General features: G+C 35.4%; 1 protein-coding gene across 1 annotated transcript; it reads left to right on the top strand.

Moving 5' to 3' along the window:
• The first annotated feature begins 3867 nt into the window (after positions 1-3867).
• LOC128995137 (syntaxin-6-like) lies at positions 3868-24392 on the top strand. The gene is made up of 7 exons (XM_054420048.1): positions 3868-4063; positions 13183-13355; positions 17519-17613; positions 19166-19225; positions 19850-20082; positions 21666-21760; positions 23999-24392. Exons 1-7 carry the CDS (start codon positions 4029-4031, stop codon positions 24073-24075), a joined length of 768 nt encoding a protein of 255 aa, XP_054276023.1. The 5' UTR covers positions 3868-4028; the 3' UTR covers positions 24076-24392.
• The last annotated feature ends 2540 nt before the right edge of the window (positions 24393-26932 follow it).

Genomic DNA, 26932 nt, shown 5'->3' with positions numbered 1-26932 from the left:
AGATCAATACACTCACTCCAAAACCAAACTCCAGAACTCCTTCTGTCTGACGTCTGACCTCAAGTTTCTGTTCTCTCCTCCTTCTGCAACTCCATTTCAAAGACTAGTAATCAGACGAGTTTAGTTTGTTCCACAGCCACCCTTAACCATAGATTAAACATACTCCTTATGGTATTCTGGGTATTCTTAATCTATGCTTTTACTTTTACAACTCCAAAAGCTCAATGAGATAGGTCTTTGGGGGGTAGCAGATTTTTATCCCCCTGGAATTTTACCCCCTGGGCAAACGTGACGTCACAAACCAGGGGGTAATATTCCGGTCGCAACTTTTGACTTTCGCGACATCAGTTCGATAGATTGAACGCGGAATTGAACATATATTTTCACGGTTATGAATTTAATCAGAACACATCAAATTATTAAAACCTAGAGTGTACGGGCAGGAATTTTACCCCCGGACTTTTACCCCCTTCATGAGGTCAGCTCAAAATGTACGGGCCGGATTTTTACCCCCGGGATTTTACCCCCTGGCCAGATATAAATTAGTGAGGATGGTTAATTCTATTCATTCAGTTTTAATGTAATAGAAAACATTTTATTTTTAAGTAGCCTATCTTAATTTATTTGTAACATCAACTAATCGAACATGTTTTTAATTTTAATTTTGAGATTAGAATATTAGGATTCGATCATTGAAGCCAACTGTTGGTTAATATGATCAAAATTAAACAGTGAATGTTGTTTACTTAGATGAGATTATAAAATAAATAAAAAAATTTAGGCTACTTAATAATAAAATGTTTACAATTAAATAAAAATAAGAAAATCAATCATTCTAAAATCAATCATTCTTAATAATTGTTATATCCTGCCAGGGCGTAAAATTCCGGGGGGTAAAAATCCAGGGGTAAAATTCCGTGGGTAAAAAACCGGCCCGTACATCTTCAGTTGTCTAAACGCTAGTTATATGGACAGGAGGTAAAATTCCGGTTTTTATTGCTAATCTAATTAATCCCGCTCTGTCTATTTTCATTAGACTTCCAAATCCGCGAGGGTAAAATTCCGCCCGCGAACAAACTTTTGAGCGCTCAGGCTACTACGTCATAGGGACGTTAGCTTTGCCCAGGGGGTAAAATTCCAGAGTGATAAAATTCCGGCGACCCGTCTATGGAGTTTGGATCACTAGCACGAACACCTTTAACTCCAGGCAACGGCCTTCGAAATGGCAACGTCGCAAGTAGGGTTCAAATCAAATCAAATCGTTTAGAGTATTGCGAAAACAAAATACATTGTATGGCACCGTCAAAAAATGTACACGGAATATCTGTGTATGGTAATATGTTGTAACAGCTGTGTTGTTTTGGAGGCAGCTAATGGTATCTGTGTATTTTTTTAATACTATAATTTGAAAGCTTGGTTAAATTAAAATACGCGAATTGATGAGCTAGGTGACTGGTGGCACCTGTCTCCCATGTTATCTTATGGGACGTCTTGCGCTATACGCTACGCGCTACTTGCAAACGTTGCCAATTCTACCAGGCAGTGGCCTGGAGTTAAAGAGGTGGCAGTGATCACTAGCACAGAGCAAATGGTGCAAAGAGTTCAACTCAGAGTTGAAAATTCTTTTAAAAAATTCTTAAAAAACAGTTACCGCAACATACTTCGAAAAAAGAGTGCGAGTATCACATGCAGTGCACTATTGATATAGCAACAATAGGTGGGACAAACCGGGACGAACGCGCGGCACAACTGGATTGTGTGGCTGCTCTCATTTAACTAATTGCGTGTGTTTTGTCAGTCGTCCCGTCGTCCGGTTGTCCCGCCGAGCCGCAGCAGCATGCGGTGGATCCCGTCGACGAACCGCAACTCCGCAACAATGTGACCACGCCCATTAAAAACCCATGTGTTTAAATCATCCCGCCGGGTCTCGTTTGACCAGACCGGTGAAATGGGATAGTGTGGCACGGACCTAAGCTACACATTCTGCAAAAAAAAACTGTTCTATGAATAAATAATTTATACTAATGTTCTCAATGCCACAAGTACAATTTTAAAATCGATATGCTGAAATTAGCGTATTTTACCCTATTTTGAGACATTAATTAACAAACCTAGCTCGATAATCCAGTGTTTAGGTCTTAGTTTATGAAGTTGCTTTATGTCCGTCAATGGGGCCAGGTCAGTTTGCTTAGCTGTACAATAAACATTTAACTGTATTTTTGTGTCCATGCCAACTTTTCACATCCATTTATAACACCCGAAATGTGCAGTAAACTATTTTGAAGAATGCCTGATAACTTATGCCGTAGAGCAATTTTGTTCGTTACATTATTGTTGAAGGCAAATGAAAACAAAATAATGTCACAAAAAATTGGTTTATATTAATTCATTATACTACACAAAGTTGTTATACATATTGTAAGAAATTGGTCTGTTTATTACAACTAATGTAGGATTTTTTATTATTATATTGAAGAAATAACTCAGAATCTAATGAAAAATTGATAACGTGTGTCAAAAAATGTCATTAAAAAATCTGTCTATCTTACTCATCTTTTCTCGTACTAATAAAATTTTTCTTGGATCTCAATTTTTTATACCTTATCCTGGCTTCTAGGGCTGGGTACGCCCATGGACTTTATCGCATAATACAAATGGGGCCAACGTATCGCAACCATTCTCTTATTCATTTAGTGCTACCTCCCGTCGTATCTCCAGCTCAATTTAAAGAGATGTAGCTGATGTGTGTTTAATATAATAGTTTTATTTTCCTAGCACTTTGTTATCAAACTAACTTTATCAGTGTGAAAGTATGTAAATTTTGCATATTTGTACTTTCTGTATACTTCTTGTAAAACAAACGAGGTATTAATTAAATCTAGATTTACATAATGGGAATGGTGACCACCATAGTATTAACGTAGATAAAACATACTCCCTTGTGGTATTAATAGTATATTTCGTACCTAGGGCCGAAAATGAGGTTTTGCCGGCTCGAGATAGTTTTTAAGTTCGAGACGAAGTCGAGAACTTAAATCGATCGAGAGCCGCAAAACCATTTCGGTCCGTGGTACGAACGCTATTTTTCACCACACTATACCCTATTACCACTATTCACCACAATAATAATGCACACTGATAGTCAACACAACTACAACTTTAAGGTTATGTGAAGAAATAATTTGAGGAATCAGCAAAAATAAAAATATATAGTTGCTAGGCAACGGTGACAATAACACAATTCTATTGAAATGCTATGGATTTTGATTATGTATTTAAAATGCATTCATGTTTTAAGTAAGTAAGCGGACAGCTGATTTTGCGGCCCCGGCCTGTAAAAACCTGCTCGGTCCCCAAATTATGGACAGCTGGCATCGCCAGCAAAACCTAACTTTCGGCCACCAATTAACGTATGTAATACAGCCAAAAACATGATAGTGTGGTGAAAACATTTTTTATCTACGCAATGTACTAGTGGCTTGTATGCAAAGTGGCAATTACATTGGTCCTATATCAATTGAATTAACATCTGGGGGAGATACTGTGAACCACATTCGTGGTATGAACTGATGGTTGATTTTAGTGTTGTTTAAAGCAGTTAATTTTCTATTGGTGTATAATTTAAATTGAGTAAAGACATCTGACATAGATGTGCATAAATTCAATATACTAATTTCTATAAACGTTCCCTAAACTGCATATAGTACCTATCAAAATGTCTGTTTTTTGTCAAGTTGTCCAGCTCATTAGCTTGTCTTGTTCACATATGTTTTGTGTTCGTCGTAATGTCGTCCGCCACCATCGGATCGGACAATCGTCGTAAGTTTGTGATCGTCGTCTGCGGTTGTCGGTTTTGACAGTTCGGGATTGAAGTTCATTTCTTCTGTTGAATGTTGGCTAATTTTACCTTTTAAATTATATTTTATTCTAAAACATTTTAGGTATACTTATATTTTAACATCCATGTTACTGATTCCTAAAAAGTGTTTATATTTCTCCACCCTCAAGAACGCTCGGTAGAAGCGGACATGACATTCGAAGATCCATTTTTTGTTGTCAAAGAGTGAGTAGTGTAGTTCTATTGTCATTCAGTTAGCATAGTTATTTTATATTAATTATTCATTTTATTTACTTTTTAAATAAATTCATGGCCTTATTTTATGTTTTTACAACTTGTCTAAAGGAATATTTCTAACATTAATTAAATTATAAATAACTTGTAATCTGATGTTTCTATATGTTACTCTACCATATTTTGTGTAGCCTAGTTAAAATAGATTTACTTCAAAATTCTTGTTTATTTTGGATCTATTATGTATCAGGTAATGTAATGAATGCCATCCATCCATTTGAGGTAGGCCTCCACAGTAGGCCTATGCTTTATACTTTATACTTTCTTATTAAATGGGACCATACAAAGTAGGTATTTTAAGCCAAGTATGAATGGAGATGAGTGTAGGATGAGTGGTGTGATCTTGTAGTCTTGTTAGTGCACATTTAGTCTTGTTGTTATTACATGCATTTGGAATCATCAGTTGGTATATACGAATTGGTCTAATTATCAGGATAGTACTGCGGATAGTCGTAGTACTCACCCGTGCGGACGTTAATCCACACCAGGGAGTATCGCATCCACAGTGCATGCCTAGCACATACCTTACTTGGTGTTTTGTAAAATAGCCTATTTATTCTAACGAGTTTGTGAACCAGTGTTATCGGATCATAGTAGGCCTAAGTAATTGGGTTTTATGGAAGGAATTTGGGTAAATATATTGGGGTTTCTTATTTTTTTACCCTCAAAACATAAAATTTCTCTCTCACCCATTTTGAAGAGCTTGAAAACAAATAATTTAGTAGCTTAATAGGCTAATAAGTTAAGTAATTTCTAAGTAAGTTTAAAACTTAAGTAAGTTTTAACTTAAAACTTTTAAGTAATTTGTTATGATTTTCTGTCCACTCAGATTATGATCTGATGCCCAAAGATGAAGATTGTTTACTCAACCTGAAAAAAAATGAAAATGTATGGTCCCGACCTAATACCCATAATAATATTACCTATTTAAAAATAATAGACTTATTATTTTACTAGCTAGTTTCCTAAGTCTTTTCGCCGATCAGATCGTTGAAAAAAAGGCCAATTCATGGAGGTGAAGCAATACCTCGTTTCTACCCTTAAGTTCCAACCTTCCAAAGAATCAGAATAACACTGAATATATTCACTGGTGAGAGCTGCCGGGGGCCTCGTTGATCCTAAATACGGCCCTGCTGTGCCCAGGACCGATTTACTATTTTGTTTTGAGGTACCCAAAAGGTCAAAATCACCATCCGTTCAAATTCATATTAGTGAATATCCCTATAGGGAAGTAGCTATTACCGTAGGTCTCATGGTACACCTAGGCCTGGTACCAATTTACTTTTTCATTTTGATGTCCCCAGAGGCCAAAAACACCACTCATTTGAATTTTTATATATGTACCGGTATATAAAATGTGTGTCTGTGAACATGATTACTTGAGTAATTTTTGTCCGATTTTGATGAAATTTGGTTTGAAGGTGTAAGGCAAAATAAACTTGAATGAGTTTGCGAACCAGCATGATCGGACCATGGGAACGGGGTTACGGGGGTTTTTACAAGGTAAAAATTTGTTTTTCTAATTTTTGACCCTCTAAACACAAAATTTCCCAATATCTCTCCGGACCTTTTGAAAGAGCTTAAAAAAAAAAAAAATATTTTAGTATATCAAAGTGATTTTGTACAATTATTGGTTACGGAGAAAATTAAAAAAAAATGTTAATTTAAAATTCCCATGTTATTCTTATAGAGAATATTGTAAAATGTTGTACAGTAGTTTGCTTGTTTATGGATATATTTTGATCAAATTTTGTAGCCTAAATTTATTTATTTTATACTAAGTAATTAATATTTAACCAAAAAACCCTTTTTTACCCTCCACGTAGCAGCAATCCTAGGTACTCATAAAACCTAATGCTAATTAAAAAATACATTTAACTGAAAATCAATTCATACAAATGGAAATTCACTTAGTCGGCAGGTTTGCTGCGGCGGGGGTATTTTGTTTTGAGATCCCAGAGGCCAAAAACACCCTCCATTCAAATTCATTTGTATAACTTATATATGTGTCCATTAGCACGATAACTCGAGCAAAAATGATCTGATTTTGATGAAATTTGGTAGAAACGTGTAAACCTACGTTTAATCTAATAATTTCGCGAACCAGCGTGATCGGACTTTGGGAACGGGGTTTTATGGGGTAAAAATTTGTTTTTCCCCATTTTTTACTCTAAAAACATAAAATCGCTCGATTTCTTTCCAGACCATTTTGTAGGGCTTAAAAAAAGAAATAATTTTGTATATCGAAGCCTTGTTGTATGCCTAACGGTTACGGAGATAATTCAAAAAAATTTAATATTAAAATTCCCATGTTATTCTTATGGAGAATAAATAAACTGTTGTAGTTTTCTTTTTTATGGATATATTTTAATCAAATTTGGCAATTTTGTTTATTTTATACTAAGCTATCGACATTTCAATAAAAACACTCGTCAATACCTTCCCTGTAGCAGCAAACCTAGGTACTCAATAAAATTAATGTTATTTAAATAGGAAATAAATCTAACAATTTTCAGGGTATATATTTTAGTAGAAATCCAGCCAGGTAAGTGGAAATTCGCTTAGTCTGCAGGTTTTCTGTGGCGGGGGTATTTAAACAATTTACTGTAATTTTGCTTTGTTCCATAGTGTGAAGGGATATGGGCTTTTGTATTGGGGTAGGTGTAAGATAATATAAAATACTAATAAATGCTGCAAGTAAAGAATGTGTTTATTATTCAACAAGAGTCATCATCACCACAACAACAAACTAAATTATAAAACATATGTTAAATGCAAAGGCATATGAATGACACTACATCTCCCCTTCCTCATTATATTTACTCATATCTTATTGGTGGTCTGATAGTTCTGCTCGATCTTCTTATTCCATCATTGTAGGTTGGCTGCACCCTCCTTCCACGGTAGACATCGTCAGAATCATAATTCTCTTTTCTTGGTAGGGGAATGAGATGCCATCTGTTTCGTCTTACATCATTCCCATTACTCAATGATACTATGTAGGATCGAGGTAGATTGGTTGTTGTTCTTATGGTTCCTTTCGCACTTATATCTTTAACCCAGACTCTCTCTCCTACTGCTAAAGGTGGAAGTTCTTTGACGCCTCTTCTGTTGTCAAAGTTTTTCTTGACTCTGTCTCTTATTTTCTTGTCACAGTTTCGAAAGGATTCTATTTGATCTTTTCCAACCACTTGAAAGTCGTTGAGAGAAGGTAAAGTTGTTCTTAGTTTTCTACCATACAGCAGCTCTGCAGGTGATAACCCCGATTCCAATTTGGTGGTCCTGTAAGCTAATAGACCAAGATTGGGATCCGGACACTTTAGTAGAATCCTCTTGGCTATAGATACAGCGTTTTCAGCTTCTCCATTCGATTGAGGAAAGTGTGGACTACTAGTTACAGCTCTAAATCCGTACTCTTTTGCGAAACCTTTGAACTCGTCAGAAGTAAACTGTGTACCTCCATCTGTACGAATTTCTAGAGGGATCCCGTGTCGTGCAAAAATGTTTTTCATCCTTCCAATAACTGCCGCTGAAGTCAAAGTATTGAGTTCGATGAGCTCTAAAAATCGTGAGAAATAATCTTGTATTACCAAATACCAGTTTTGGTTACATTTCAAAATATCTGCACATAAATGGGTCCAAGGCTCTTGAGGAAGCTGTGTAGATATCAGAGGCTCCTTTCGCTGTAGTCTGTGTTCTATACATGTTGGACAAGTTTCCACTGTAATACTAATTTCTGTTGAACAGCCTGGCCACCAAACAGATTCTTGAGCACGCCGCCGACATTTCACTATACCCAAATGTCCCTCATGTAATCTTGATAAGATTTCTTTTCTCAAGGCCTTTGGAATGAACATCCTCCTTCCCTTAACAATTAATCCATCTTCCAAAGCGAGTTCATTGCGATACTTCCAGAATACCGAATTTTTCCGCCATGTATTCTCTTGGATGCATTTTAAGAGCTCCTGTCCTTCCGGGTCTTCATGTTGGGCATTCTTAATTTCCAACAGCCGTTTATCAGAACAAGGCAATGCATCAATTATGCTTCTTACAAACATTTCTTCCTCTAGATTCTCGATAACCTCATTCTCCCGATCCACTGGTGAAATTTCAGGGCTTCTTGATAGTAAATCTGCAGTTACATTTTCTTTCCCCGGGATGTGAATAACTTCGTAGTCGAAATTTTGCAATCTCATACGAAAACGTTGCAGCCGAGAAGAAAGATCAGAGATCGGCTTTGAACCCATTATCTCAGTCAGAGGCTTATGATCTGTGTAAAGCTAGAACCTTTTACCAAGAATAAAGCTAGAAAATCTTTCGCAAGCCCAAGTTAAGCCGAGAGCTTCTTTTTCAATGGTAGCATATCTTGACTCTGTTTCTGTTAATGTCCTCGATGCAAATGCTAATGGACGCCAATCCTTTTCATCAAACTGCTCGATCACTGCCCCTAAACCATAAGATGACGAATCTGCCATTACACGGGTTTTCGCTTCTCTGTTGTAGTTGGTCAATACAGTATCATTAGCTACAACCTTCTTCAATTCCTTAAAAGCTTGTTCTTGAGACTCATCCCAAGTCCATTCAACTCCTTTTTTAAGGAGACTTCTGATTGGTGCTGTTTTTTCAGCTAGATGAGGAACGAACTTCATTAATTGGTTCATCATTCCCAAAAACTGTCGAACCTCCGTTATACTCTGGGGGCTTTTCATGGCCAGAATAGCTTTAGTCTTCTCTGGGTCAATACTGACTCCCTGCGATGAGACAACGTGTCCGAGGAAAATCACACTTTCTACTCCAAACTTACATTTGTTTTTGTTTAACGTGATACCATTTTCTGAGAGTCTCTTTAGTACCAGTTTGACTCTGCTGTCATGTTCTGCTTCTGTCTTCCCCATTATCAAGATATCATCCGCTTGATTCACTACGCCTGGGATATCTGAAAGCATTTGACTCAGTCGGAATTGGAAAACCTCCGGTCCAGAACAGATTCCAAACGGAAGTCTCTTGAAGAAATATCGCCCGAATGGTGTAATGAACGTGGTGAGTTTAAATGAATCACTGTGAAGTGGAACCTGCCAGAATCCATTGGCAGCATCCAACTTAGTGAAAAGCTTACCTCCTTCCAACTTAGCTAGAGACTCATCCACTGATGGAAGCTGCAACAATTCTCTTTTCACATGTTGGTTCAATTTTGTGTAATCAACACAGAGTCTAATTCTACCATCACTCCTTGGAACCACTACTACGGGAGAACACCAGTCAGTAGGTTCAGTTACTGGTTCTATTACACCATCAGCAAGCATCCTGTCCAATTCATATTTAACCTGTTTGTGGAGTGAGAAAGCCACCCTCCTCGGTGACATAACAGCATAAGGTTTTGCATCTTCGTGCAGCCTAATCTTGTATGGATGATTCATTCTACCCATGCCCTCAAACACTTTTGGATATTGACTCTGGAGTGATTCACCATCTACAAGATTAACGTTAAACGTAAGTAACTCCAGTTTCAACAATGCATTTCTACTCATTAGAGGTGTACTTTGGGACGGCAAGACATATATGTCTTCTAATATTTGCTTATTGCCATAAATAATTTCAGCTGAACAGACACCCACAACAGTCAATTTAGTCTGGCCCGGCCCAAAAAGAACTTTATGGGTTGGACGGATTACAAGTTTGAGGTCAAGTGCAAGTGTACTTCCCATAACAGAAACGTCTGCCCCAGAGTCCATCTTAAACTCTACTGGTTGACTATTTACCTTTACCACTACACTCGGACATTCACCCTGCTTAAAGTTTACTTGACCTAAATGTCCTTTTTTTGAATCAATCGAATCGTCTGAGTCAACTTCCTTAATCTCTTTTACCTCCTTTGGTTTGTTTGGACAACATTTTGCAAAGTGACCACGAAATTTGCACTTGGAACACTTTTCTCCAAAAGCAGGACATTCCCGAGGGCCATGAGTTGTTCCACAGCGACGACAGGAAAATGTTTTAGTAGTTTGAGCCACACGTTTATTATTATCAAAAGGTTTTGAACTTACCCCAAATACATCTTCCCTGGATGGTTTATCTCTAATTACAGCTTGCTGTTTAGACATTGCTTCTGCTTGACGTACTCCCGTGATTGCCTTATGAAGGGTCAATGACTCGTCTAATTGTAGAGACTCTGATAAGTTTTGGTTATGAACACCAATAACAATTAAGTCTCGTACCAAACTGTCCTTGAGCTGTCCAAACTCGCAACTTTCCGCGAGTTTGTGCAAGTCATTGACAAAAGCATCCACCGGTTCACCTGCACTTTGCCTACGTTTTAGAAATTTAGCTCTTTCGTAGACCAAATTTCTTTTAAGGCCTAAGTACCTCGCAAAGGCATTTACTACATCCTCATAACTTAACTCTTTTTCTTCGCCTAGTCCAAATGTTTCAAAAAGACCTTCACCTTCCTGCCCTAAAGTATATAAAAGGGTGCTTATTTGCTGGTGGTCCGGTTTTAGATACAACTCTGATGCCTGCCTGTAACGTTCAAACCGCTTAATCCATACAGGCCACATAGCTGGGTTGGTAAAATCAAATATTTCAGGAGCACTTAGTGGTGCCTGTAGACCTATCACTATTGGTGCTGGCTTTGATTGGGTACTAATCATTTTCATAGATTTATCAGAGCCTATTTGAAACTTACTTTATGTCGTTGACCAACTGCCTCATCTCCAGAATCTTCAGTTGTAAACTCGTCCACTTCCTTTTTTGACTTTCTAGAAGATTTCTTGTTAGGTCTTGGCATATTTTAAATGTTTATTTCACAACCTGACACCATGTAAGATAATAAAATACTAATAAATGCTGCAAGTAAAGAATGTGTTTATTATTCAACAAGAGTCATCATCACCACAACAACAAACTAAATTATAAAACATATGTTAAATGCAAAGGCATATGAATGACACTACAGTAGGTAAACACAATGAACATACCACCAAAATAGATTAAATATCCACTCCACAGACAGATTCATAAAAAAGGTAAAGTTTTTCTAAAATATGCAGGTATACAAAGAAATGAACAATAGGCTATAGAAGCATAGAAATGCAATATGACAAAAAATATTGTTACCACACAAGTAAAGAGTGTCTCTTCAACCCTCGCCCATTTTTGAAGTGAAACTTTAGCTCTGGTTGAAAAGAGTCACTTTGCACACTAGTGATGAAATATACTATTTCTCCACGGTTCAGAATAGAGCTTTATTCTTTGCCCATAAAGAAAATTTGTTAAAATGAAAGAGTTAACTGATGAGTTGAAATATTAAGAAGAGTTTGAAGTTTGGCCAATATATACCTACTGTGGACGGTATTTACTTGATAGTTGACTAATCACATTGTAAGTTAACTTACCTACACAAGTCAACAATTGATTGGATAAACCGTATTTGTTACTTTACTACAGAAATCCATTAGAACCACTCATAATGTAGCAAATGCCACAACAAGGCATGTTGCAAGTTTAACTGATGTGTAAGAAATATTGTTTTAGGGTACCTAATTAAACGAATACAAACTTTATTATTTTAATATTAAGAGCTATTTTACTTTTCTTGGTTTGTTTTCTAGTTATGTCATTTTGAGATTCACAATGGAGTGTATCAAAGTTGGATAACTTAATTTGAACTGTGTTGTGAACGTAAAACCACTAGTGGTGATATAACGCACTGTGTTAACAACAGCTGTGCAGGTGATTCTTTGAAACCTACACATGTGCTTTTCTAAAGAAACATGTTGACTCATAAATATATGACTGTTTTGTTTGTACTACATGCTACCAACTTTATTTAAACCATCTAACAGACTATCACTCGTCGCGTTTAATTAAACATGATTTTTTAATGAAATTAATTCAAATTCAATTCCTTATCTTATCGCCAAAGTTTAGAATATTGATGTTTCTCAATAGCTGTAAATTAAATTCAAACAAATCATTCCCAACTCCATCCTAACCAACGATCACATAAGAACAACATGGTCTTAAGCTACTGGTAATTAATTTGACAATGAAAAACTCACCTTAACTCTTAGCGAATTTTCCATATAGGGAAAGCTATTACCAGTATTACTGTAGAACTCATGGTAAGACCTGGACTCGGAGCCAATTTACTTTTTCGTTTTGAGGTCCCCAGAGGCCAAAAACGCCCTTCGTTCAAATTCATATATACTGTATATATATATGAAGTTATTGAGTCCGTTAGCGCGATAACTCAAGGAAAAATTATCCGATTTTGATGAAATTGGGTATAAACATGTAAACCTACGTTTATTCTAACGAGTTCATGAACCAGCATGATCAGACTATGGGAACTGGGGTTTTATTGGGTAAAAATTGGGTTTTCCCATGTTTACTCTAAAAACATTAAAGTTCGGGAACAATTTCTTTCCAGTCTGTTTTGTAGAGCTTTAAACAAGGAATAATTTTGTATATTGAAGCGCTGTTATATGCCTAGCCTAACGGTTACGGAGATAATAAAAAATTTTAAATTCCCATGTTATTCTTATGGAGAATAATTAAACTGTTGTAGTTTGCTTGTTTATGGATAAATTTTAATCAAATTTGCCAATTTTGTTTATTTTATATTAAGCTATTAACATTTCAATAATATTGCTTAAGCATATGCCTACCAATAATACCTTAAAAAAAAACACACTTTCGTGAATAAAGACTCATGGTCAGCCTCTTCTCTTCAATCAACACAGTTACAACACATATGTATACAATAAATACAAATATTATGCATGGTATTGTAAATGTTTTTTCTATGTAGGCCTACATGTCAGATGTGTTTTTAAATTTTAAATTTTCTTATTGTTAGACCGTTAGAAGTCTTGTAAATAAAATGTGACGATGTCTATTGCTAATTTGTAATGTGCTGAATGACGGAATAAATGCCTTATTAATGCCTTATCAAACAAACATCTCATAAGCAACATTTTCTTCATTTCAACTCTAAAAATATTCACTGGCAATAAGCGTTACTATTTCATAACCAAAACATATGTTTGCAGGGAAGTATCAAAAGCTTTGAATAAAACACGAGGTCTCTACCGTCGTTGGTTGGAACTGCAGGAGGACATAGTCAGCAACATCACCAAGGAGGAACTAGAGTGGACCACAACAGAACTGAGGAATGCTCTACGAAGTATCGAGTGGGATCTAGAGGACTTGGAGGACACCATTGATATCCTTTACTGTATTGTTTTATAACTTTTTCATTACGATAGGTTAATTTTTCTCTACCTGTGGCAAAAGCGGTTGTATTCATTTATTTTTACGGTATACACTGTTTTGACAATAAATAGTTAACTGTGACATGGCTTCATGAAATTTTAAATGTAAGAGAAAATAATATGTATACCGTTAATACAATGACAAGATAAGCCATTGACTATTAAGATAATACTTAAATATAACCAGAGTGAAAAACTTAAAAATTTTTCTTTTTCGGTAATGAAACTGAAATGCTGGCATAAAATTTGACACCAGCAAAGGTGATAAAAAGCAATATTTGGCTTGAGTTTGATGGGATATGTAAAATCTGACAGGTAAAAGAAAAAAGAACTAGACGGCAAAAATAACAGTCAGTAGATGCGTTTCAAGACTAAAATAAATCTATCCATCCCTATAGGGTAGAAAATTCGCTGTCATTGACTTCAGCTGTTTGTTTTTCTTTGTCTAAATTATTGAATACCTCAGGAACAGGTGTCAGTTTGCAAAAGCGGGGAAGTGTTGCAAACAGCATAGTAGTACAGAAACATTTGTTCAAAACAAATGTTTCCTTATGTTTGGGACACCCTTTGATCTTTACCGTCTACTGGTGGGAAACAAAATGTTTGTTGTAAACACTAAAAAAACTGTTTCCAACATCCAAATTTTTCTGTTCCAAAAGTAGTGTTTCTTGGTTTGTTAAGAACATTAGTTGTCCGTGTTCCTAGCTCCAGGGAGAACACGGCTTGAGAATTCCATCTGTATTTTTTGGGAGCTTGATGGGAGTGATGCTACAATAAATGGTGGATGATTTTAGTGGAAATTAATGGGCTAGGTGATTTTGTATTCTGTTGCACATCAAACCAGGCATTTTTCCGCTTTCTGCAAATCACCGTACTGCGTCGGATATTTTTTAATATTAATTTGGACTTTTGTGTATGCGAGAAATACCAGACATAAACCAAAACACTCGATAATTCATGGAGTTCATAGGGTTGATCCCACATTATTTACAATATCCTAAGTGCCTTGCTTGACAAAGTGTTTGTAAACTGAGGATCAGTTAGGTTGTTAGTACAGCTTGTTTGTCATCATTATAATGACTCTCTTATCACTTGCATTAATGATTCTTGTGTTGTGATTCATCATAGACATTTAAAAGTGTTGTTTGTTTCAACAAATTAATGTTGATTTGTACAATGTTTAATGTTAAAGTTGTCGTTAATTTTAATTTCATCATAAAATACTCTTTAATTGAAAACTCCTTAACCTAATCGTGTATGTTTTTAATTAATGAAAATAAGAAGAGTTTTTTAAATTTTATTTTTTAAACTCTGCTAGGATGACAAATTTGTAAAAAGTTAACTTTTCATTTATTAACTGTTATAACCTGTATTGTTTCTTACACTTGTCTATCTATCTATCTATACTAGGTATTATAAAACTGAGGTGGTGTCTATCTGCCTGTCTGGGCAGCTGTCCCGGCTAAAATACTAAACCGATAAAGCCAAAATTAAGTGCAAAGAGGGTCCATATATCTAGGAATGTCATAGGCCTATTCACATCCCAGAGTTCTCCTTGGGCTACACCCCTCGGATGTCAAAAGTTTTGAAGTGAGGTTTTCAAAAGTAAATATTAATATTGATCTCCATGGAAGCATGAGAAAATTCATAATGTTTACCTTTGCATTGACATTTCAATGTAAACAAACAGAACTGCCAAATTGCTTATTTCACAAATTATTTCAGACAACTGATCTAAAGAAATTAAACATAATATTTTACACAACTATGTGGCAGGTTTATTTATTCTAAAACTGTGTCATTGATTATGGGAAAAAAAGATTTTATAACCGTCGCTGTATCAACCCAGGCTCTGCTTTCGATTTATTGAAATGTTTAAGTTATTAAAATAATTTTATTGATATGTTTTCATGAAACAGTAGGACAATTTAAATGTAGGTTATACTTTTTGTAAAAATTTAGTGGCTTTTTGTTTATAAATTCAAATTACTTAACAAGTGTTTGGATGAGGCGGTATAGTACATCTTCCTATTGTGAAGCACGGGTACAGCAACTAGTTTTAAATAAACTAGCTGTTACCCACGGGCTTCACCCCGTTTTAATTCATAAGTATTAATAAAATTATTGATTGGTTAAGTTAAGCTGAAATAAACAAAACAGAATAGCCTACAGAAATACAAACAAATAATTAGGCCTACACCTGATATTAATAAGGAAATAAATTGAAAGAATAACATACAAATAAGGACAGCTGAGGTTTTTTTAACATTATGTATAAGGAAAGTTCCCTTTGGAAAACAATTACGACCTTAAAGGGGCGATTTATAAAATAATGGATAATTTTGCGCAAGGTTTCTCATCATGACGAACATTTTAAGTATATGGTTTATGGGGGTGTGACTAGTAGTTTTCTCAAAAGTTCATGGGTACTTTTGGCTTTATATAAATAGATTGATCCTTTAAAACAATTTAATGATTCTTAGATTTAAGTTTAGATATTTTGTTTCTTTAAATGTAGGCTACAGCCAGAACTGCTATATTGTCAATATCTTAAACGTAATTATAGTTTTTTTTTTCAAAACTTGTAACTATACTGTCTAGATTAGATAACACAACACTCTGAAGTACAGTAGTTATCCTTATCATGGAATTACTCTTATCTATCCATGGTTATTGTAATAGTCCATAAAACTTGCAAAGTAAAGACAATACATATATGATAACACCAGTAAAGATTTATAACATTCAACCTTTTTAGAGATATCTTTTCATTTAAAATGTACACTATAACTTTATTGCGTCAATGCACAGCCTAAAGAACCACATACTCTAAATACCTCAAATATTATTTACTCTTCATAAAACTTAGATGAGCTTTACAGAACATTTAAATGGCCTCTAACTCCATTGATTTCCCTGTCCTCCATTATGTCTTAAAAATTAATCACAAAAATATTTAATGCTGTTTGATGTCATCAATCTCAAACTCAAAAATACCCAATGCTCTGTTTAAACTCTGCATTACAGTTGTCTCTCAATATTCTGGTAATACATCGCTTGATATTCCAACACACTCGGTAATGAGACTCTGTGATATATTTGTCCTCAGTTGACAGCTGAAGAATACTGCAGTTTGATTCCTATTGTAACAGGAGTCTCGTATCTTTCTGGTCCACTCCAATTCTGCAGTTATATTGAATAGCATAAGTACAGAATGTAGGCCTACTTTATTTGATTATTTTTATCAGGGCCAGTTTAATGAGTAAGCCAAGTACACAGTTGCGTAGGGCGCCGCATCAAAAGGGGGCGCAGCAATGTTTGCTAACCTCACGGTGGCGCTCCTATTTTAATCTCTGAACTATATTGGACTTGTGTTCACTGTAGGCCCATAAGGTTCGGCCTCTTAAAGTGTTATGCATCTGAAGCTATGGGTTGGAATTGAAAGAGGTCTACATCAAGATATTGTAGAAGTATAAGGAGTTAGGGTAAATCGTACATCGTAAGGTGGGGCCCTTGCGCATACTGTCACTACTTGATTTACTGTTATTCCCAAATAACAATAATCACAAATAATGACATTATACTTGACTGTCGGGCACCCCACCTTTTGTCTATGAAATGAAATGTCTACTTGGACCCTTTCGGCAGACATTCGAACGTTTAGGACGTTCTTAAGCATTTATATTATATTTACTTGTATTTTTCTAATGTACCTATCCAGAGATAATCCTCACATACTACCATATATAAGTTTTTTTTAGGGGGAGGTGCGCTGGAATGTTGTTCGTTTACACTAGAAAAATGTTTAGAACCAGCCCTGATTGTTATACTTAATTTATGACCTTTTTAGCACTTAAAACATGTAATACAGGTAGGCCTAGTTGAATTTAGATTGAATAAAGATTATATGATTTTGGCACCCTTTGGCATAATAGCACAACAGTAACGAACAAACCTAAGTATCTGCCTTAAAACTAATGATTTACAAAAATTTTATGTCTTTCACCCTATTTGATTTGCATTTGAATAAAAAAATGATGTTCTCTGTTTGTATTTTGAGTATGTTAATAATCATTGAACTATTACTTTAAGTCTCCTTGACTTTGAAATCTACGAATAGTTGAGAAGAATCCGACCAAGTTCAAGATTGACAACAAGGAACTTACCAGCCGTAAGAACTTCATTGAACAAACTCGAGAGGAAGTTCGGGTATGTTATTTGTACATTTTATTGTCATATAGATTTATAGCAAGTAACCTTTGGTAAGAGAAAGAGGTCTTTTGTTTTTGGATACATCAGACAAAACTTAGTTAATTTATGTAAAATTAAGTAGATCAAAATCTGAATTGGAATGAACATGTGCATAAAATTTTGGTCTAGTCATAGTCATAGTTCTTTATTCATTTTTTCGTAAATAGTTTGTACAGTAAATAGCGTCATATATAATACAATACTAAATCTAATTAAAATCTACTATTTACAATTTACCAAGCAAAAATGAAAAGTAATAACAAAAATATTTATATCTACAGTAGGTTATATCTGGGAGGTGGAAAATTCTTTTATGGAGTAAGGGGACAGTTGTATTAAATATTCTTTCAGTAATTTCCTGAACTTATTTAAATTTTTTTCTCTTCTTCTGTTTTCTGGAATATATTTAAGAAAAGTATATCCCATGTAGGTTGGTTTCTTTTCAAAAAACTTTAATCTATGTGGCAGGATAACCTCATTTCTCTTTCTTTCTAGTATTATACAAATGAGCTGGGGACTTAAAATTGATAGTTGTACAATTCTTTGCAATGAGAGTAGTTTCAATAATATATTGCTCGTAAACAGTTAAAATATTTAGATTTTTGAAATGTTCTTTTGCTGAATTAATAATTTAATAATAGAATAATTTATCTCATACTTACTCCCATTAGCTTATAAAAAACTAATTACTTTTTACCATAACTTTTACAGCATTGGGAGTTGTACCATTTTACCATTTTCATTAGAGTTAAAATTACCATAACATAACCAATTTCAAACATAATTGTTTGAGCCAGTTTTGTGAAAATCCGATTGAAAAATATTAACGAATTGGTCTAATTATCGGGATAGTACTGCGGATAGCCGTAGTACTCGCTAGTGCGGACGTAATTCAACACCAGGGAGTATCATATCCACAGTGCATGCCTATAAATATCCACAATTTGTGACCTCCTATAAGTCGGCCTCTTAGAAAACAACCCGCGCGAAATGTTTAGCGCATGTAGGGGGGGTAACGGCGAGGGAGGGTATGTTCCTCCTCTCCGCCAATGGCCATTTTCACACTGCACGACACGACACCGACACGGCGCCGCCCCAGTGTCGTGGGAGTTGGAATCCTGTGTTACCAAATGGAACTGCACTTAATGATATAATAACATTTCATGATGCTCAATATTGATGCGATTTAGGCTATATAATATTTTTTGCAGGACCTATTTTTCTCAAGTTATGAAGAACGTAATTGTTTAAATTTTGATCAGCTGTATAATTTAATTGCTGTTAATATTTATAAAAGGTTGGGGGTGGGGTGGCAGCTGAGTGGGGGAAGAGCCATAGTCTGTCGCACTCCCACTGCTCGGTGTCTCTCTCTCGCACCAATGCTGCGACGAGGAGGACGCTTTCTAAGCAGCCAACCTATAGTAGCTGGATTACAGTATTGGGGGAGTGGGAGAAAGTATAAATGGTATAATGTGTAAAATCTCATAAACTAATTAATTATTTATTTCAGTGCATGAAGGAAAAGATGAATTTCACACGAGGACGAGACCGTGATAGGACTGCTCGCCAGGTAAAACACCACAGAAACTTCTGTAACTGTTATTATTTTCAAGTAATCATAAATTCATTAAGATTATGTATAACTTGTAATTTTGTACCTATTATTATTCATATACTAAATATGTATATACTAAATTGTAGATGTAATCAGCAAAACAACTGTTAGTTATTAGCAAGTAAATTCCAGCCTGGCTCAGAGTGGACCAAGATTAACATTAGGAAAAATCTTTAATAAAATTCCACCCAAAATCAGTAGCATTAATAATACTGTATCTCCAGCTTCAAGAACAAACTTACTGAATAGGCCGGTATACTCTGTTGATGAGTATCTAAACCCATGAAGATTGGCCTATCACCATTGACGACCACGGTGCAGAAGCGCTTCTAGTGGGGGACCTACAAGTATGAAGTAGCAAATCAAAAGGGAAGTTAAGTTATAGCTGTTGCACCCCTTGCCTTCATGGCATAAATAAATAGGAATAGAAATTTCTTAAACTTTTGGGTCTTACCTGAAGGATATCAATGTCACCTAAAATATGCAAGTAAGGTTGTAAAAACCATTTTAAAAACATGAGTTTTATTTGTTTGCTGTTACTGCTTGAAATAAATAACAAAAATTTCTATCGATTTTCAGCCGCTGTTAGAGAACAGCCCTGTGAGGGTGGCGACATCACACGGCACCACCAAGTACTCCAAGCTGGAGAATGAGGCTGACAGTCCACAGCGGCACTTTCTCGACTCTACGCTGGCTCAGCAGAATCAGCTGATCAACGGACAAGACGACACCATGGAGCGCATCAGTCACACCATCGGCTCACTCAAGACTGTCAGTCGCCAGATAGGCTCGGAACTGGACGAGCAGGCTGTGTAAGTGTCTATTTGTCCAGTCACACCCTGATTGTAGCCGAGTTCTTATAGTGCTCACCTCACAATCAAAATATTGCTGGTTTGATCCTTGAGGATAGTCAGTAGGTTTTTAATGGTTCGAAACTGGCCCTAGCTGCCTTTATCAGGTCATGATACTTTATTTTACACTCACTGTGCATTCACATTCAATGTAAAATATGTGACTTTGGGTCAATGTCTTTAAGGATTGATTGACTCCTTATGTATTATGGATTGACCCCTAAGTACTTAAAAAAGCAAATAATAGTGTCAAGATACAATAAATCCACATAAATCTTATAACTAATCAATCTTAGACCGCTAGGTCGGTTTGATAGACGAGGGTCCTTAGACATTATCTCTAGTCAGGCGACAGAACGGATGAACCGGGGTCAGAGTCCTTTTTTAGACAGGTCTGTCACACAGCTAATGAGGAATACGCTGTGGTACCGGTAAAACTTATTTTATAAGATAGGAGAAAACGCCATTTATATATTATAATTATGCATGATTAAATCAATTGATAATTTGTTGAACTTATTCTAATAAAACGTTAATATTGAAATAGTTACTTACTTACTTACTGCTGTGGCCACTGGTACCCTAGATGGTACTTGGCCTCCCCAACACACTGCCTCCATAGGTCTCTGCTTCTTGCATCTTCCTTCCTTCTCCCTAGCTTCCTCAGGTCTTTCTCCACTTGGTCGAACCATCTAAGTTTCGGTCTTCCAAGGGGTCTTCTACCTTCTGGGTTATTCCTCAAGATGTTCTTTGATAGGGAGTTGTCATCTTTTCTTAGAATATGCCTTGCCCATCTCAGTCTTCTGCTCCGTACCTCAGCGACAATATCCGGATCCTTAAATAATTCTCTAAGTTCCCAATTATGTCTCGATCTCCATTGTCCATCCTCAAAAATCGGTCCGTACACTTTCCTCAAAATCTTGTTCTCAAATACAATAGCTTTCCTTTCTGATTTCTTGCTTAAGATCCAATTTTCTGAACCATACAGGAGAACTGGTCTGATGATTGTCTTATAAATCCTGAGTTTGGTGGTGTGGGATATTATTTTTGAAGTTAGTAACTTGTGACAGGCCGAAAAACTTTTTTGTGCTAGGTTTAATCTATTTTGAATTTCTAGCTCTTCATCATTATCACTGGTGAGGATGACTCCCAAATACTTGAAATTTGTTACTTTTTTAAATTTATACTTTTCAATTTCTATGTAGTTGTTATTTTGGTATCTTGGTTGGTCATCATCTTGTTTTCTTCCACATGTCATAAACTTGGTTTTCTCTTCATTTATGTATAGCCCCATTTTTCTTGTATGTTCAATAAGCATTTTTGTTACATCTTTCATTTCTTCTATATTATGTGTAATTAATACTATGTCATCTGCAAAAGCTAGCAAGTTTATGTTTGTTCCTATCTTAATCTTAATTGAAATAGTTATATCAGTTAATAATATACTGTTGTTGTCTTAAGATGCTACTGCACTTATGTGTCTAGATCTTACTTTTACACGCATGGTCATTTCTGCAGAATTTTTAATACACATATTATTTTAGAATGCTGGACGACTTTGGCACAGAAATGGAAAACACAGAGTCAAAATTAGACTCAACAATGAAGAAGGTGGCTAAGGTTTTGCACATGTCTAATGGTAAGTGTCTAGTATTTTTCTTGTATTCAAGCTTATTTTATATTTGCCGGTACCATTGACTTACTACTTTTTTACTAAAAAAGAACATAGTTCTGTGAGGTAGTGTCCCAAACTAAATTTTGGGATCCTGGAAAATCATTGTCCTCTACAATCATCGCGGCTAAAGCATGAATTTTTCTATCGCAACATTTTCATAGACGTGTTCTGCTCAGCTTGACTGGAATATTTTCTGTAAAATTCTCTGAATTTTGGTAAAATCCAAATACCCGAATGTGTAACAGTGTAATTGATTCGGATGATTGGAGTTCTACTGTATGTTCTTTTTAATAATAAGTTGGAGACAGCTAGTCCGTGTTGATGGGATGTCTTCTTCTGTATCCAAAAGTCAATAATTCTCAGTGGCGTAGATAGCCTCTTGTCATGGGGGGGGGGGGGATACCGGGGGGTCTGGAATACCCCCCAGCAAGGAAGGGGGGTCCGGGGAAAAATAAAAAAATTTGAGAAAAATAGCTTCCCTAAACACCATTTTTAAGCGTTTAGGAAGTGAAATCTGGTGTTAATACTTAATAGAATTTTATGCAATTTTGTTGCAACTTTTTGCTTTAATTGCAGGTGGACTAGTTTTTTATTACATTTATTTTTAAAGTACTTAGGCTAGGCTTTTCGTTATATGATAACATTTAACGTTATGTTTCTCTATCCTTTAACACTGAATATTTTGATTAATATGTTTACGCCACACAACACTATTTTGACGAACTTCCCACGCAAGGATTTAGTCCAGAAAACAGCTGTTTGCCGCCAGCTTAATCAAATGGGGTTTCATTGCGTACTAACTACTGTACTGTAATGAGTTTTACCGGTGACCAATCAGCTGATTATACTGTATTTGTGTGGCAATGAGTGTTTATAAACAAAAAAATAACCTCTCTTAGAGATTACGACTAGTGATTTTTAGTCCTTTAGTTGGTGGTCATATATAAAGATTTGTAAAGATTTAGTAGTATGGCGTAAACTATTGTATGTAACTCGTCCAAAATGTGTGTACCGGACTCGTATGGTAATCCCGTACTCGACCTCGTCTCGCACGGGAACGACCACACTCGTCCGGTAAACACTTATTTTCAGGACTAGTAACGTAATATACTATAACGTGACTTGGCCTATTAAAAAAAAATTATTTCAAAGGCGAGTAATAAAATCACTTAACTTCGTTGTTCCATTGCCACACCAGCTAACGCCTTCAAATATTTCTTTTCGGGGCGAAAAACCCGATCAGTTTACTTTACAGACACTCAGAACACTCATGAGACACCAAGGAATACGAAAATCATAAAAACACACTGGCACAATAATTAACACCAGACGACAGATCAAGCGTAGTGTGGGTGACGGGGTAGAGGAGGAGGGTGTCGTCGATGGGCGGTTGAACGCGGAACGTCCGGTGACTCACGTCTGTTTGGCGCGCAAATATCCCACCCCACCACTGCTACCGGCATGTAGTTTATCTGTTTCCATTTATTCATCGATAATGAAAGTATACATACAAACAAACAAGCTTAGTACAATTGGCATGGCATTTGATTAACTATTTTGTTGCTCACGTTAAAACGATTAATTTCAGGTAGGTGTAAAAGGTGAAGTGGTGGCGGAAGGGGGAGGGGCGGATAGGCTGTTGACCTTCCGTGACTTGTGTCTGTACTCTGTTTCGGCGCAAACGCCATACTACTTTCACTGGCATTGCAGTTTATTTACGGTTTATTGATATTGAAAGTATACTTACGAAAAACAAGCTTAATACAATATAGAAGTAAAATTAAAAAGATTCACTATTTCATTGCATACGTTAAAACATTATTTTTTAAATGTTATTAAAATTTTTTTACCCATTATAGGTTGAAGGGGGGGATATATCCCCCTGATCCCCCCCCCCCCCCGTATCTACGCCACTGATAATTCTAGTCCTACATTTGAGTAACCTCACACTAGGGTTATGGCCTATTTATTACAAATTAAATTATTTGAAATTATTGTTTGAATTATTTTATGACCTGCCCCTTCGGAAAGGATTAATGGCCAAACTATTATTGTAAACCACCCTTCAGCAGATTAAAACATATTTTGCTTCTTGTTCACTTCAGGACATTAGGAGTGAGATTTAGTATTCTTATTCTTGGATTATTAGCAGATTTTACCTCAGAATTGACAGGTCAGTATAACCAATATTTGTATTTGCAGACAGGCGACAGTGGATTGCCATCGCTGTGCTGTCCTGTATACTGCTGGTCGTAGTCATGCTACTCATCATTCTCTGAGTAGCCACTACTCTTCCGCCTCAAGACTACTTACTGACTGTCATGTGATCTCAACTTAACCTAGTTTCGGTTTTGGTGCATGAAATTTGTTTTTAGACCAATCTTAATTCCACTCCCAAATTTAGTTTTGAGCTTTCTAGTCGTTTTTTTCTTGTAGATTTGTAAAAAGTCATTATCACTCAGGTGATCTGTAAATATATTGTTACTTGTGTAAGATTTGCGATGACTTGCCTGGTGACGGCAGAAGACATTGTTGGTGATTTAATGTAAGAAGAGGTATACAAATTATAAACATATATTAGTGTTTTTGTAATGTTTCCAGTGTTGTTGAATTTTAAATTTTTTAAGCGCTACTGTAAACCTAAAAAAACTAAAATTTTATGTCTTTGGTTGTGTTGAGAATTTTTAAACCTTTCACTTTTAAGCCGTCAAGTGTCAATGTTTTAAATCTAGATTCTATGATTTTGTAACGTTCCTCATCACCGTATGATAAGGCACTATTGTCTGGGTCGCCGAGAGTAATGCTTGCCTTCAAATCTGAAGGCTGCTGGTTCAATTCTAAGTGATATTGATTCTGGACCCAGATTCCATTTGTCATTGTGTTGTCCATTAATGGTGCTATCTAACAAAAGGCTGATGTTAGATGGGGCCTAACAAGATCAGGGTCTACACCCTATCAAAAAATATCAACGGCGTAAAAACACACAAAAAAGTTAAATATAACCACTTAGTTTTACAAAATATATTTTTTAACCTGTTTCAATTATCTTATCATGACCTGGCCCTGAAAATGGTAACTGACAAATCTTAACAAAGCCTTTTTAAAGTTTAAATATTAACGTCAATGACTCACCTTTATCTTTGTGCAAAACTTCTCCTACAACAGTACAGTGGTTTTTAGTTTTTACCTCCAAGCAAACACTATTTTACTAGGTTTAAGTTAATTTATATTTTTCTACAAATCAAACAAAATGTGTTTTTTAAGTAAGTTATATTGGGTTTGAACTTTTGTTCTTTTTGTCTCAATAAAATTAAAATAATAACTCATGACAGTAGCGCTTGTATAGTAATTTTGGTTTACACTATTATGTTGTGGCTCATATTCATCTTAGTGTGTTGTGAACGTACCATTTTATATTTGAGTTTGTAGTTTCAAATGATTACGATTTTATGATTATAATTAGCCTAATTTAAAAGTTGGTTAGAAATTGTACTACGATTCTTGGTAGGTTTAATCGAGAGTTAAAATATATAAGAGATACCTGGTTATTTTGTTGCATTTTTATCTAATTTTCTATTTTGCAAGGTTAGTGTAGTTTTTAAACTGAATCCAAGGAATACACTCATGAGTGGGGAAACGTTTTTTTTTACTGTTACTTAAGTATTGAAATAAATATTTTGTTGAATGAGTTTCTTATAAATCATGAGTCTAAATAAATTGTATTTTATTGTAAAAATGTTAATATTTTTCTAACATTTATTTTGTATCCTGAAATACAGCTCCACATTCCAGAGTCCAAGACTGTTCAAAACTTATGACTATTTTCATTCTGTTTTATCCATATGTATGCCAAAGTTAAGTGTTGATTTTTATTTGAGCTGAAGATATCTATGTTCTTGTATTGTATTGAGGTTGTAATGATAAATTGATGATAAATGTATAACAGGGTCGAATGTGTCCTGGTTGTATGGATATTTGCTGTAGAAAACTATACAGGATTAAATTTGTATATCAGTAGAAGGCCAAGTAGACTGAATCTATTATTTATACATTGTATAGCCGGCAGATAAATTATCACAAGGTTTTATGAATGTAAACTATTATTATGTTTTTATGTGCAATAAATCTATATATAAAAAATGTATTAGTTAATATCAGGGCTAATATAAAGTACATGTTAGTTTATAAATCGATGATGATATATAAAATGTAATGAATTAAACTTAATTAAATCTTGATTATTGTTATCAATTATAACCAACTAAGTCAATAAATTCTAAAAAATATAACTATAGTACATGAAGAGTAGTACATACATTACAGAGCACCTGCGGAAATGAGTTTAGTGGCAACTGGTACGCATATCTTGTTCCAAGGGTGGAGAAACAAAATGCCCAAAGACTATTTTGAGGTCTAAATCAGAATTCTATTTCTAAAACATTTAAAATAGGCTACATTAAATATGTCTCTCTCGTAAATATAGTAGCAAAAATGTATGTTCTCAAATAAAAAAAAACATGATTTAAATACATTTGCTTTATTAGTCTATTAGCTATATTTACTCAATCTTATCCCACAACAGTGACGGGAATAATTACCTTAATTCCCAGGGAATACTTCTATGAAATGTCTAAGCCGTTTACCTTTCATGGGTTGTGTGAGCTGGTTGCAGCTTCACAACTATTCACATTTGTATTGGAGGTTTATCAGAATGGTGAATTATATGTCAAGTTTGGTGATGAATGTAATCCTGTGAAAAGACTAATATTTACAAAATCCCTGTCTAGCGGGCATGTGCTGCCATGGTGGTAAAGTGCAGCTACTATCTTTGCAGCACCTGCCTGAACCATTATTCAATCTGGTCATGGGCAACCACCCTGAGCATACACAAGTATAAAAATTTGAACGAATAGTGTTTTTGGCCTCCAGGGACATCAAAATGAAAAAGTATATCGGTTCCGGCTCCAGGTCTTACCAGGCCACCTAAGGTACTAGGTACTTAACTATAGGGAAATTCACTAAAATGTGAAACAAAATCCAAATATTTAGTGTTATTAGGGATCGCTATAGGGCAGCAAGCTGGTCTAGTGGTTAGAGTGTTGGACTTCGGTCCAGGAGGTTCCAGATTCAAATCGC

Source organism: Macrosteles quadrilineatus, unplaced genomic scaffold, assembly GCF_028750875.1.
Source record: "Macrosteles quadrilineatus isolate MER2022 unplaced genomic scaffold, UCM_ALF_1.0 Scaffold_5__1_contigs__length_97177068, whole genome shotgun sequence".
NCBI classification, from domain to species: Eukaryota; Metazoa; Arthropoda; class Insecta; order Hemiptera; family Cicadellidae; genus Macrosteles; species Macrosteles quadrilineatus.
This window is presented reverse-complemented; position numbering and strand designations above follow the sequence as displayed.

What these genes read in the sequence shown, in the direction of transcription:
- LOC128995137 (XM_054420048.1), top strand. Translation starts at nt 4,029, where the DNA reads ATGACATTCGAAGATCCATTTTTTGTTGTCAAAGA. An exon ending in GAACTGGACGAGCAGGCTGT is followed by an intron (nt 20,083 to 21,665) that starts GTAAGTGTCTAT and finishes ATATTATTTTAG; the next exon opens with AATGCTGGACGACTTTGGCA. An exon ending in GGTTTTGCACATGTCTAATG is followed by an intron (nt 21,761 to 23,998) that starts GTAAGTGTCTAG and finishes TTGTATTTGCAG; the next exon opens with ACAGGCGACAGTGGATTGCC.